General features: G+C 51.2%; 3 protein-coding genes across 3 annotated transcripts; 1 reads left to right on the forward strand and 2 right to left on the reverse strand.

Moving 5' to 3' along the window:
- Nucleotides 1–619: 619 nt before the first annotated feature.
- Nucleotides 620–3991, forward strand: CDV56_109531 (putative NF-X1 finger transcription factor; the record flags this gene model as incomplete). Its single annotated transcript, XM_026763150.1, has 6 exons — nucleotides 620–1253; nucleotides 1324–1703; nucleotides 1820–1902; nucleotides 2168–2201; nucleotides 2262–2369; nucleotides 2951–3991. 6 exons carry the CDS (start codon nucleotides 620–622, stop codon nucleotides 3989–3991), a joined length of 2280 nt encoding a protein of 759 aa, XP_026618872.1.
- Nucleotides 3992–4468: 477 nt separating this feature from the next.
- CDV56_109542 (GH92 family glycosyl hydrolase) lies at nucleotides 4469–6953 on the reverse strand (the record flags this gene model as incomplete). The annotated part of the gene is made up of 2 exons (XM_026763161.1): nucleotides 4469–5792; nucleotides 5842–6953. 2 exons carry the CDS (start codon nucleotides 6951–6953, stop codon nucleotides 4469–4471), a joined length of 2436 nt encoding a protein of 811 aa, XP_026618873.1.
- A 717-nt stretch (nucleotides 6954–7670) lies between these two features.
- On the reverse strand, nucleotides 7671–9615 carry sit2 (putative siderochrome-iron transporter; the record flags this gene model as incomplete). Its single annotated transcript, XM_026763171.1, has 3 exons — nucleotides 7671–8605; nucleotides 8668–9281; nucleotides 9341–9615. The coding sequence occupies 3 exons, from the start codon at nucleotides 9613–9615 to the stop codon at nucleotides 7671–7673; spliced, it is 1824 nt and encodes a 607-aa protein (XP_026618874.1).
- Nucleotides 9616–13502: the final 3887 nt, after the last annotated feature.

Genomic DNA, 13502 nt, shown 5'->3' on the forward strand with positions numbered 1-13502 from the left:
ATTTGATGACTCTGTGTGACTCATTTTCGTGATGGCGATGACTCGGAAGTATGCTGCCTTCACTGTAGTAGCGACTTGGTCCGAATTCTCCACTAAAAGTTCACAAACGACCTGATAGTTTATGGAAATGGGATGGGTCCTTAATTGGAGCTTTACGACTGGCTGACTCATTGATCTCCATCAAATCAGATCCGTATTTCATAATAATACTTCGAGTTCGGTCTGTTGGAGTTGGAGTAATCCGCGGTGGAACCGTCGCAGCAGCTTTGCCGCCACCCAGCAGTACAACCAAAAGATTCCGTCGATTGTTCAGGAACACTTCCAATTTTCATCCCATTCCTTTCACTCATTTTGCTTCAAAAATTACTCGTTACTTCTTTGCCTCCGGGCTGATTTGATTCCCAGTTACTTTTTACCCCTTCATATTCCTTCAGTGCAGCCTGCTCTTGTACCTCCGCTTCTTTCCTGCGCACCTTATTAGGTGGCGTTTGAGCTTCGCGAAAGATCTTTTTACGAAGTGACTTTGCCCTTTTCCCATTTTTCCAATCGCCTTATAGATTGCCAGTGCATGGGTATACCTCAAGCAGCTTCGTCTGAACCCTCTAGGGTTGTCGACAACATGTCGGGTTCGCCAGTGGCCACCGCTGATAATAACACCCCGCGTCCGAAGAATGCCAGACGCGGAGGCAGAGGCCGTGGCGGTCGTGGCTCTCATCGATCTATCCCGACAGCTCCTAACACACAACCTGCAGCTCAGGAGACACCTCAAGTACCAACAAGCGAAGCTTCGACGTTGAATGTTCAGCCGAACGAATCATTACGGGCCGCAAGAGGATCGAGGGGAGGCAAACGAGGTGGGCGAGGGGTAGGCGCACCGCAGGACAATGGCCGACGACGTGGACGAGGACGAGGTGGCGATTCAACGGCTCTGAGCGGTGGTCTGGGAGGACGGACATTCGAGGGACGATTGTCGAGACCCGAGCGGGCGTCTGACGAGGATCAACCAGATGATACAGGGGATTTGAAGGATTTGAGCTTGAGAGCTGATGCGCCTGATTTTGTTCCCGGAGCGCCAACGAATGGAGTCGTACCTACTGGAGTGACATCCTCATTGGCGAGTTCTACGACCGGAAAGGGCAAGTCGAAGAGCGTTCAACCTCGGCCGCCGAAAGTCACGACGAAATCTACAGCACCTGATATCGCCACCCGGATACACGAAGACATCGCGCACAATCTCTACGAATGTCCCATTTGTACGAGCGAGCTGGGCCGAAGGTCGCGGATCTGGTCGTGCGAGTTGTGCTGGACTGTTTTCCACCTGAGTTGCGTCAAGAAATGGTCAAAGAATGAAGGATCGGCGGCCCAGGATGCTGCGCGTCGCCAGGCAGATGGTGAGCCCAGTCCACCGCGCGCCTGGCGCTGCCCTGGCTGTAATCTCCCGCACGAAATCCTCCCATCCACCTACTCCTGTTGGTGTGAGAAGGAAGTCGACCCCCGTCCGCTACCTGGCCTGCCCCCACACTCGTGTGGTCAAACCTGCTCACGGCCACGCAAAGGCTGTCCGCATCCGTGCGATGCGACTTGCCATGCTGGTCCTTGTTCACCTTGTACCGCGATGGGCCCGACTCAGGATTGTTTCTGTGGGAGGAATTCGTCGACTAAGCGCTGCCAGGATACAGATTACGAGAACGGCTGGAGCTGTGGTGAGATATGCGGTGACTTGCTCCCCTGCGGCGAACACACTTGTACTCGACCGTGCCATGAGGGTCTCTGTGGGGCTTGCGAAGTCAAAATAGAAGGTCGTTGCTACTGTGGAAAGGTGGAGACCGAGATGCTCTGCAGCTCCAAGGATGAGGAATTTGAAAGTCAGCTGGCGCGAGGCGAAGATGGTACGACCGATGAGTGGGTTGGCTGTTTCAGCTGCGGAGATCAGTGCAGTCGTCCCTTTGATTGCGGTGTTCACTTCTGTGAAAAAGCTTGCCATCCTCAGGATGCACATCCCGCTCATTGCCCTAGGTCGCCGGATGTCGTTTCTCACTGTCCTTGCGGGAAGACGCCGTTGACAGAGACACCTGACTTCTCTCCCCGCGTGTCCTGTGAGGATCCTATCCCCAACTGCTCGAAGCCCTGTGGCAAGATGTTGGATTGTGGACACTCATGCGACCAGATCTGCCACACCGGCCCGTGTGGTGCGTGTCGACGTAAGGTGCCAATTAATTGCCGCTGCGGTCGCACCACAGTTATAACTGTGTGCCATCAAGGCACTGTTGAACCTCCTTGGTGTTTCCGTGTTTGCAAAGCAGGCTTGCACTGTGGCCGACACGCTTGCGCTGAGCGATGCTGCCCTGGGGAACAAAAAGCCATTGAACGTCAGGCCATGCGGCGGAAGCTCAAGTCCCACCTCAGACCTAGTGATGAGGATGTCGAAGCCGAACATATTTGCACACGGGTCTGTGGTCGTCCGCTGAAATGCGGAAGACACACGTGCCCTGAAATTTGTCATAAGGGACCCTGTAACACTTGCCGAGAGGCAATTTTCGAGGACATCCCGTGTAATTGCGGTAGAACTGTTCTGTCCCCACCCTTGCCTTGCGGGACTAAACCTCCTGCTTGCTCGTTTCCTTGTGAACGGCCTAAACCCTGCGGCCATCCTCAGACATCTCACAATTGTCATACTGACGAGGAGAGCTGCCCCAAGTGCCCTTTTCTCACTGAGAAGAGCTGCCTTTGTGGCAAACGTGTCTTGAAGAACCAGCCTTGCTGGCTGGCGGAGACGCGATGTGGTCAGGTGTGCGGTGAACCGCTTAAGTGTGGCTCTCATTTCTGCCAGAAGACCTGCCACCGGCCGGGTGAGTGCGAGGACGCCTCGAGACCTTGCCAGCAGCCATGTGGAAAGAGCAAGACCCTGTGTGGTCACCCATGTACTGAACACTGTCATGCTCCGTATCAGTGCCCCGAGAAGACACCCTGCGCGTCCACGGTCACAGTAACATGTGGCTGTGGACGGCTTCGCCAATCACGTCGCTGCAATGCAGCAGTGGCGTCGAAGGGACAGGTGCCGCAGGCAACAAGAAGACCTTCCCTGACCCCGTTGACGTGTGACGACGAATGCGCTCGCTTGGAGCGGAATCGTGCTCTGGCATCTGCACTTGGCGTCGAGATTAACCCGTCCACTACCGTTGCTTCGAACATTTCTCCCAACAACCTTCCTTATTCAACGGAAACCTTGGACATGTACATCCAGCTTTCTTCCACCTCTCCGCTCTCCACTTTACAGACGTACGAGTCGACCCTCCATTCCTTAGCAACCAGCACCACTGAGCGATCCGTACGCTTCCAGCCCGCCAAATCCCCCCTCCGTGCGTTCATCCACTTCCTAGCGGCGGACTGGGGCTTCGCCAGCGAGAGCTTCGATCCAGAACCCCACCGCCACGTCTTCGTCCTGAAGCCCACCACGTGGACCCCACCACTCCTCGGGCTCGGCCCAGAGAACTCCATCGGCATCGGCGGCAAGAGTGTCGGCGAATGCGTCAAGCTCCGCGAACGCCAACGTCTCAAAGAGCGCGAAGCGCAGCGGCTCGCCGCCGCAGAAGCCAAGGCTCTCAAGGAAGCTGCCAAAGCCCAGCAGTCCAAGGATACAGGCAGCGACGGCGGCTGGGCCCAGGTCGCTGCCTCCCGGCGAAGCAACGGCGTAAGCTCGACGAGAAGCACAACACCGGTTGCGAGCCCTAGCCCGTGGTCTGGATCGAAGTTCGCGGCCCTTGCTGGCGGCGACAGCGGGAGCTGGGGTCTTGCTAAGAAAGAGAAGCTCGTTCTTCGGTCCGGCGTAGGAGCCGCGAAGAAGAATCTCTCCACTGCGCCTGCGACTGAAGTCGTGGATAACTGGGAAGAAGAGGAGGAAAAGGTAGAGCAGGAAGAGCAGCGTGAGCGTGAGCGTGAGCGCGAGCAGCAGGTGGAGGGGGGAAGCACAGACCAGAGTGGAGGAGAATAACAAAACGACTGACGCAACGGATTCGGGATTGTCCCATGAGGTTGAGATACCTGCTGAAGCGGCTGTCTCGACGGATTGACGGATTGACTGACTGATTGATTAATTATTGAAAGCTGGATGCATTGCTGTCTGCTATTTCGGCCGTATGGCACATTGCATGGATGCGTTAGGTGTTTTGTTGACTGATCATCAGCAAGCGTGGGTTTGCATGCATATGACATCTGATTTAGATGGATTCTAGATAAAAGTTACAGACGAAATAGAAAGGTTCCTGGTAACAAGGTTTAGACATACTTCGTGCTGATGTGAGATCTGATTGAGAACATAAAGTTTGTTTCCTTCCCCTTCATGCTATCTGATATATGTGACGCGGATGGAATAGACACTCCCTTAACCCAACCAACCTACTTCTATCTGCACTGCAAGAGACCTGCCAGCACGCCGGGGAAGTAACTCGTCAAGATCATCCCCACCCAGTCAAGTCCATAGATTCATGCTCTCCCCCAAACTCGGCGGCAGATCACCCACGCCAGTCCCCCAGTCACTCTCCTCCTCACCCAGCGTCAACTCGAGCGTCCACCCCTCCGTGAAAAACTCATGGCCAATCCAATTCTTGCTATACGGCTCCCCGTTCAGCCTCGCGCTCTGGATATATATCCTCCGGTAGGAGGAATCGAAATTGACATTCCTTATCGTCGCGGTCTTGTTCGTCAAAGGGTGAGTGATACTAACCGCCTCGAAGAACGGCGGGATGATAAGATACACGTTCTGCCCGGGGTTGGGGAAGAGGCCCATCATCGCGAAGACGGTGAAGGCGCCCATGGCGCCCGAGTCGTCGTTACCGGGGAGTCCGGATGTGGAGGCGTTGAACGAGGAGGGGATATAGGCGTGCGCGCGGGCGGCAGAGAGGGCAGGCCGGCCGGCGTAGTGGTATTGGAAGACAGTTAGGAAGACAGGCTCGTTGCCGATATCCGCTAGGCCGGAGGTGTGGAAGAAGTCGAGGCGGGAGATGAAGGTGTCTGGGCCGCCGAGGAGGCGGATCAGGGTGGCCATGTCGTGGGGGACGTAGCTGGGGCTTTTTGTCAGTGGCTTGAAGGTGGGTTGGGTTTGGGAGGAGGAAACGTACAATTGGTATTCCCAGACGCTGGACTCGAAGGTCTCGGAAGGATTGGAGGTTAGCGAGCACCATGATGCCAGGGCACTGCAGGCGATAGGATCTTGGTAGCCCCATGTTCCGTTGAGGTACTTTGGTTGGAAGAAGCCAACGAAGCCCGTGTCGGTTCCATTGATCAGGGACTGTTGGTCTGGCTTGTAGAGATTTTGCCAGTTGCTCGCTCGAGAGAGATACTTGGTATAGCCGCTCTTTCCCAGACCTCGTCCAACCGTGGCCAGGCTGAAGTCGTTGTAGGAATACTCTAGAGTACGTGAGATACTGCGGGAATTGGTCCCAAAGCCCAGGTAGTCAAAGTCCAGGTAAGGAATGTAGTTCAGACGCTTCCAGCTCTGCAGGCCACCTCGGCCTTCGTACGACCACTCCAAGGGCTCGTTCTCCGCATCGTTGACCATGGCTTCATACGCGAGGTTCCAATCGATCCCGGTAAGGTTCTTTACAAAAGCATCTGCCAGGACGACATCTGCGTTGGATCCGCCTTGCGTCCAGCCCTTGCAAAGACTCATACGACAGTCCGGTAACCAACCTTCATGCTTGTAGGTATTGAGGAGACTTCGCACCATCCGCGATTGTGCGACAGGGTCAACGATGGTGAGCAACGGGTGCTGGGCCCTAAAGGAATCCCAGATACTGCGAAGCATTAGCTGTCGAAAACAGCATACCATCGAACAATACATACCAGTAGAAGGAATCATAGTACGGCTCATCACTGCGCCAGAGCGGATTCTCGCCCGTCAAGTCCTGAGGAGACAGCATGGTCCGATACACACCACTCCAGAAACTCTCGAGAAAGTCTTCAGTCACGCCTCCCGCCTGTACAGAGATAGGGCTGAGCTTCTCCCGCCAAGCACTCTCGGCCTGTTGCCTCAACGTATCGAAGTCGTCATCAGGATGAGGAATCTCGTTCTCTGCATTCTCGCACGCCTTCTCCAAGCTGACGAAGCTCACCCCAACCCGCACAATAACCGTTCCATCCTGAGGCCGTCTGAATCTCATGAACCCACCAGCCTGCAGATAAAACAGATTGAATCCCCGCGTGACAAACAGCTCCTGAGGCTCGGTCCCCGCGCGATCATTAACCCAAATCCCACTATCTTTCACACCCGCACCCCCGAAACCAGCACAAAAGTACGAGACATACGACCCGGCCCCGAAACTAGGCAAGAACGTCCCATTGGCCGTGATCCGACCATTCTCAGCATCCACCTTGATGGACGCATTCTGCCGACTATCCCACGCATCCGTCAAATCAACCAGAATCAGCGGACTGAGCTCCGACCCGTCCTGCGCCCTGCGCGGTGGAAAGGTAAATCGGTACAGCGCCGCATGCTCCGACACCGTCGTCTCAGCCCGGATCCCATTCTCCAGGGCAAGAGCAAAGTACCCCGGCCGCGCAACAACCGATTCATTGACATAGTGCACCCCTCGCGAAGCTTTGGGGAACTGGCAGTTATCCAGCACATCGTCCGGGCAATACTGCGGGAAGAGGGGAAAATTGCCCAGCGAGGGATTACCCCCCGTGCCAGAGTCGTGCAGGCTCGAGAACCCCATGACATGGCTGCCGTCTGTCGCGAAGCCGCCGGTGTTCTGGCCGTCGACGTCGGCGACGGCTTTGGCCATGCTGTAGGGGAGACTTGCGCCTGCGAAGACATTGCCGCCGTTGGTGGAGCCGATGAGGGGATTGACATATTTGAGGGTGTCATTTTCAGCTGATAAAGGTTGGCCTGCAGCAAGGCTTGCCCATTGGATGGGTAGTAGAGCAGTGAACTTCTTTAAAGCTACCATTTTCATGGTGGAGAGTGGACGCTGTGTTGGTTGTCATCTGTTGGGGAGGAGTATCCCCGATATGAAGACGAGGAGGGTAGGTTGGACATGACGGCAACTTGTAATAGATGGATGAGGTGTATAACTGATTTGCTGATTGATGAACGAAGGCAATCAATGTCAATGTAACGTTCCATGCAGAGAAGGAGAGATCGACACTGCTTTACAAGAATGATTCAGGCAAGGTTGCTGGGGAGAAGGAGGAGGAGAATGTAGTGCGGGGTAATAAGATAGGTAACAAAGACGGTAATAACTACTCTAATCATAAAGATTAGGAATTTCCCATCCTTGAATATGTCTTTCCTGAGTGGGATGGCTCATAGAAAGTTTGTACGTCCCTGAAGCAGAGAGCTTGACGAGGATAAGCTGTGCATAACGTATCCAGGTTGCCATCTTTGAAAGGAAGCCACTCACTCTCATCTTGCCAGGGCTGTACGCCATATAAATTAACATTTCTAAGGTTCTAATATTCTACCAATGACTTGATTAAAGAGTCTATATTAAAACCTTGGAATAATATAATAAGAGAGTTCATCGCATTTCAAACCTTTCTTTCTTGTGTCCTACTTGCCGTCTAGTTGGTATTGCAGGGAACGAACGTCATCTGTATCTGCAAACTCGAAGACTTCCAACCCAACTTCTATGCAAAAGGTATCTTTAACATAATTCTTGAATTATCTCCCTCTAGATCACCACACCCTTGTTCTGGTGCTTGTTGACATTGTAGTTCTTCCAGACCGCAATGGCAGGAATCCCTAGAATCAAAATGCAAGTAGCGGCAATCGCGCCGTACATCTGGCTTCGGCCCCAGGCATAGTTGATCGCATCACGAGCAGCCGAGCCCATTGGATACTCTTGTTGTACTGTGTATCCGCCTACGTAGATCGACGTGGCATTGGGCTTGAGGTCCGCGGGGAGATGAGACTGGAGAGCGGCAGGGAAGATGTTGGTATAGATGGCAGCCGCCACGGCGTATCCAATGGCACCTCCCAAGCTGGAGAAGAGACCGATGAACGACAGCATCATGGGGACACCCTCACGGTTCGCAGAGGCCATGACAGCCATCTCCTCGCCGATGATAAGAGTGCCACCACCGAAGGCAATGAAGATCTGGCACATGATCACGTAACCGATGTCATCCGACTGACCCCGGAAATGAATCATTAAGCCAGCACCCAGGATCATAAGAGGTAAGGCGAAGAACAGACAGGTGTACTTGAAGTACTTGGTCCAGCGCACCCACAGACCGAAGACGACACCCCAGAAGCATGAACCCACGTTGTAAATCTGGGTCATGTAACCAGTCATGGCGGCGTTGAGATTGTAAACGACGGCGCAGAAGTTGTAAAAGTAGAGATCCCAGCAGTAGAAACTAAAGTAGACTGTTGCGGCCAGAACACAGGCACCCAGAACCGTGCGCTGCTTCAGCAGTTCGTAGTTGATAAAATGGACGCGGGCAAACCACTTCTCCCAAGCGGCGAAGACAAAGAGGAGGCAGAACCCAATAACGACCATGGCGATGAAGGTCGCGCTCTTGTATTGTGCACGACCGTTACTGGCCAAGCTGAAGGGCAGCAGCAGCAGCACCCAAGCCGCCATCAACAGGAAGGCACCGATGACTGGTAACAATGTCAGCTGGAACCTCATCAGTGGTGAGGACAGGGATGTTGGTTCAGCATACTATCAAACTCATGAATATAGTGGACCACAGACTGTGTCCAGGTGCGACCGCTAGGTTGGCGGACATATAACCCCATCTTCTCGGCCTTGAGCTGGTACATCTTGAAGACCACTGCGAGCGGCGCCAGCGCAACGGGCATGATGATAGCAAATGCTCCATAGGCCCATCGCCAAGTTGTCATGCTGAGGAAGGACGAAGCAGCCAGAGGGGCGGTGAACGCAGTGCAGATGAAGGGGGTACTGGCGAAAGCAAAAGTGAAAGCTCTGTTCCTCAAGCCGGATGTGTCTGCCACGAAAACATCTAGAATGAGGTAGATTGCGTCGTACCCGATCCAAAAGAGAACGTAACCCGCTGCATAGGAGTCGGGGCCGTCGCACGCTGCCAGAATAATGAGGCCAATGGTGTAGATCCCAACAAAGAGGAGGAACCCCTCAGCACGACCCCAGAGATTGAGTATCTTTGCAATTGGAAGCTTGAGCACTCCGCCAATGATACTGGATAGGATGTTCGCGGTACTGATCTGAGGAGCCGACTCGAATCCGCTGTAGGCGGCGTTGATGACGTTGCCACTGATGCCCGACTGCAGGGCCAGGAGGAAGAAACAGACCCAAATCCTGGAGTGGACCATCAGTTAGACGAGCTCGGGGCAGATCAACCCAGAAAGACGACTTACCAGGCGTAAGTTGCCCAGACTGCCTTCTTGCTCCAGACCAGCGCAGCCGCTTCAGCTTTCTGGACACCCAAGTGAGCATCCGCGGTGACCTGATTCGGATGTTGCTGGATTTCCTTCTCATTACGGGCCTCCAGACTCAGCCTTGATGAATCAGTGTCGGTTCGATCACTGATTTCGGGACCTTTCGGTGCACCCTCTGGAGCATTGGCTTCAGCGCCGGGAGGAACCTGAGGGGTGGCTTTATTGCGATCCCCGAAACTGCCAAAGATCCCCATGCTGACGTAGACTGCCCTCCTTCTAGCCTTTCTTCTAAATTAGGTCAATTATATGACACTGTTTTCTCCTAGAAACCGAGCGAATGGCGTATTCAGAGCATGAGCCAAGACTGGAGTCAGGTCAAAGGAGACTGAAAGAAAAGACCCTGGAAGAAGAGGGAAAGCCGAGTATTCATATGGTATGGAGTCATGGAATGGACTCATTCATCTGCTGGTCTAGTCCAAAGGACGACCCAGACACGGTAGCCATGAGTTCCCCCACTCAGCCGACAGGGGAACCAAACAGAATGAGCAAGACAATTTTTCTGCTCTTCTTTTTTCTTTTCGCATGACACATACCTGCTTCGTGCTAGATTAATCGACCGTGGAGCCCACGCTAGAATGGCTTGAACGTCCGTGAGTGGTCTGACCGTCTGAGAGGCGTGGGACTGGCAGTGACTGGCCTGATCAGATAGCATTTGTGCGGAAGACGGATCAGATAACTTCAACTGGTTAAGCTCATTGGCGTGGCTCTTGTCTCGTGTACCACGGCTTGGATGAAGACAAAATTATGATTGGAAGAGGAAGGAAGTGGGAACTGATCGATATGGAGTCGAGAGACCTGAATGAGCAGCGATTGGCGTTTGGAGCGACAATTTCCGATTGTTGTGGTGGTGGAGCACCGAGTCGACTAGGTCTCCGTCATCCTCAGCTTTTTCTCAAGGTAGAGGTAGTTCAATATTTGAATTACTTGCTGATCACTCAAGACTTCAGGGGAAGTTGGAAGGAGCTCCGTACATCCCGGGAAAATCATCTAAATTTAATGCGAGTGATACAGCAGATGTCCAGCGTTATATTTGAAGTCGAAAGTGAAAAGATAGATGGATTTTGTCGGAAGTGGCGGATGGCTCAGAGCCCCCAAGCCCACAGGATGTCCCTAACTCCCGGTAATTCTATCATAGAAGTCCTTGTGACTGTCCTCAATAATAATACGTACTAGATAAAATAATACTAGCAGTAATGAATACAGACTACGGAGTACCCGTGCACGGTAGCTCATGAGACGCCAAGCAGTGATGATTGGTCGCATATCGTATATGTGCAAGAAGCTTCGCTTGGATAGCCTTGGATCCTTAGGTCTGAAGCCTCCTCGCACCGCCATTTCTTGTTGAAATTGTTGTATTATTTAGCCCCAGTCCTCGTTTCTAAGCGATAGCAGTATGGTTTGTTCGAATGGGAGTAACATTAATTATTGTGTTAGTGGTTTTTGCATCTATTCCATGATGTCCCCGAAATCGGGATCGGGATGAATCAGAAAGGACAGACAAAAGTTTTCCAATTTCTGAACTAATGGAGTAGAGAGTCCCAGTTATTGCTATGAAAAAAGTTCGGGGGTTGAATAGTCATCAATATCCGCGAGCGGTGGTCATCCAGATTCCAGAGGTCGTTGGATGGCACAAGGATTGATCACATGTGCTCCTTTTTTTATCTGATCAATTTTATCTGATTTGTGTGTTTTGGGCTTTTTTAGTATCCACTATGGACAGTGACAGTAACGCCATGGAAAGGGACAAGCAAACCAAGAAAAAAGGAAAATGAGATCATAAGCCCAAAGTATCTCTCAACCCTCAATTCTTCTAGCAAACCAGCATTATTTATGGCTTGGATTGCCGCACAAAAAATAAAAATAGGGACACGTTCCATCCACACCGCGCTGGATAACGCCACACCATACTGGATAACGCCACACCCTGGTATACCCAAACAGGTAATTTCTGATCACATAATAGGATCACTGAACTTTGAAATCATTCTGATTTACTATATAAAATTGCTTGTAGGCTTCCTATCTTTTAAATTTACTAATCTAACATTATTAAAACATACATTTCTCAGCTAATCAGATTACATCTTTTAAAATTTAAGTATGCCTGTCATATACTGAGGGATTCTAGTATACTAACCCTTAGGGAGTCTGCCGCACCAACCGCGATTCTCTCCCTGAGGTGCGTGAGGGGCCTGATTTAAAGCTATTTGCTGACTTTGCTGACGATCTGCCTGACTGCTAGGCTAATTACCTCCTCATCTACCTCCTCTGCCTCCTCTGCGTGCACACTGTGTTGTATGCCTCTATTCTCTTATAATAAGCTTCATTAATTTAGGCATAATAGGTTCCTCCGCGGTTACAGCATAAAATTTACGCTTTCAGACGCTATATTAGCCTTAAATTTGTATGCCTACTAAGGTAGTATAGATATACTCTTGTGTATACATGATTCAATATCAAACCCTACGAGCAAGCCCTTATTGCATGCCCTACTTGCCTGTTTAGGTATACTAGGGTGTGGTGTTATCCAGTATGGTGTGGCGTTATCCAGCGCGGTGTGGATGGAACGTGTCCCTAAAAATATTGATGTTCCCTTTGCAGAACTATCATCCCTGGGCGGAAACTCTGTCTGGCTTATCTAATCTAATCTGATGGCGCTCTATGGCCATTAACAATTTATTCCATATCATACCTGACAGACGATGCCGTGTGAATCTAACAGGAGTCCTCAAATCCATATGATAAATGCTCGTTTTCACGTCGAAGGTCAAGTTTATTCCCTCAGTTGTCAAAAAGCAATGTCGCTTCAGCACTCCAGTCCAAGGGCGGAGACACAGCTGTCGTCAGTGCATACCACTACCTAGAAGGCTCGACGAGACTGAGTGGAGCAAAAGGGAAAATTCCTTTCCGAACATGAATTATAGCTACTAGCCATTAGATAGCGTCTAAAAAATCCTGATATGTGGTCCATTTAGACACAGAGAGCATGAGGCAACAGAACTCAACATTGTCATGAAGTGCTCTAGAGTCGTTGCAGTTAGTACACTAGTGGGCGGTATGGGTGATGGCTCTCCTCTGCCCATGAAAATTCCCTCAATTGTACAAAATCAAAAGTTGGAGACTATACAGCGCGTCCAGAGCATCGGATGGCTCAAAAGTCTTCAAGAGGGGCACGCAGCTAGAATTTTGGGTTCAATGAGAGCTAATTTATAGGGCATGGACACTAGCTGAAAAGAATCAATCAGTCCATGGTCTAAGTCAGTGATTGTGTAACAGTTGGGTTGGTGGCGGGTGTTCATCCGTAACACTCGCCCATTAGATATACTTTATTCAGCCCAGGTGCTGATGGAAAATCGTTTCCATACCCCTAGTACTCTGTAGCCCATAGTCAATGCGCAGTGTGTTGTGATAAATTGCAGCAGATTTTGCTCTAACTCCTGACTTGCTGTGGTATCCCTAGTATCTAGGGAAACTCCGTCCACTATATTACTTATCCTCCGACTTTCCTAGTTTAAAATGAAGCTGAGAATCATCTAACTTGGGCAGGTAAGATAATGAATGTTGTAGAAAAAGGAATATGTAAAGCATATTAAAGACCAATTGGGTCCTGGTTACCGCAAATCCAATGCACGTCCAGGGCCAGCTTGTGGACCTTGAAGCGTTAAGATGCCAAAATGAACAACGATTATGTTCATGCGGATCTCATATAGATATCTTTTGCAACCTACTCCTGATTAACGAGACATTTTCGTAGTTCTCCGACACTTTTTGCTTTACTGGGGCCGAGTCTCGTAAAGTACAGTAGGCCGTTCGAACTCCTCTCTAGAACTTTGACTGCAGACTATTATGCTTCGAATCAGCTTAATGGTCACTTTTCGCAGTCCTCTCGCGAACAGAGAGCAAGAACGAAGCTTGGATATGCCGTGGAAAATGAGACATCGAAATTATTCCACAAGCACAGTCGGACAACCAGCAAGGTGCGATATATGGCTTTGTTCCAGACCTAATGTCTAGTTGCAGGCTTGACAGACCTTCTGTACTAATAACTAAATTCGAGGTTTGTGTGCATTTGAGTCTGTGA

Source organism: Aspergillus thermomutatus (assembly GCF_002237265.1).
Source record: "Aspergillus thermomutatus strain HMR AF 39 chromosome Unknown NODE_3, whole genome shotgun sequence".
In the NCBI taxonomy this organism is placed as follows: domain Eukaryota; kingdom Fungi; phylum Ascomycota; class Eurotiomycetes; order Eurotiales; family Aspergillaceae; genus Aspergillus; species Aspergillus thermomutatus.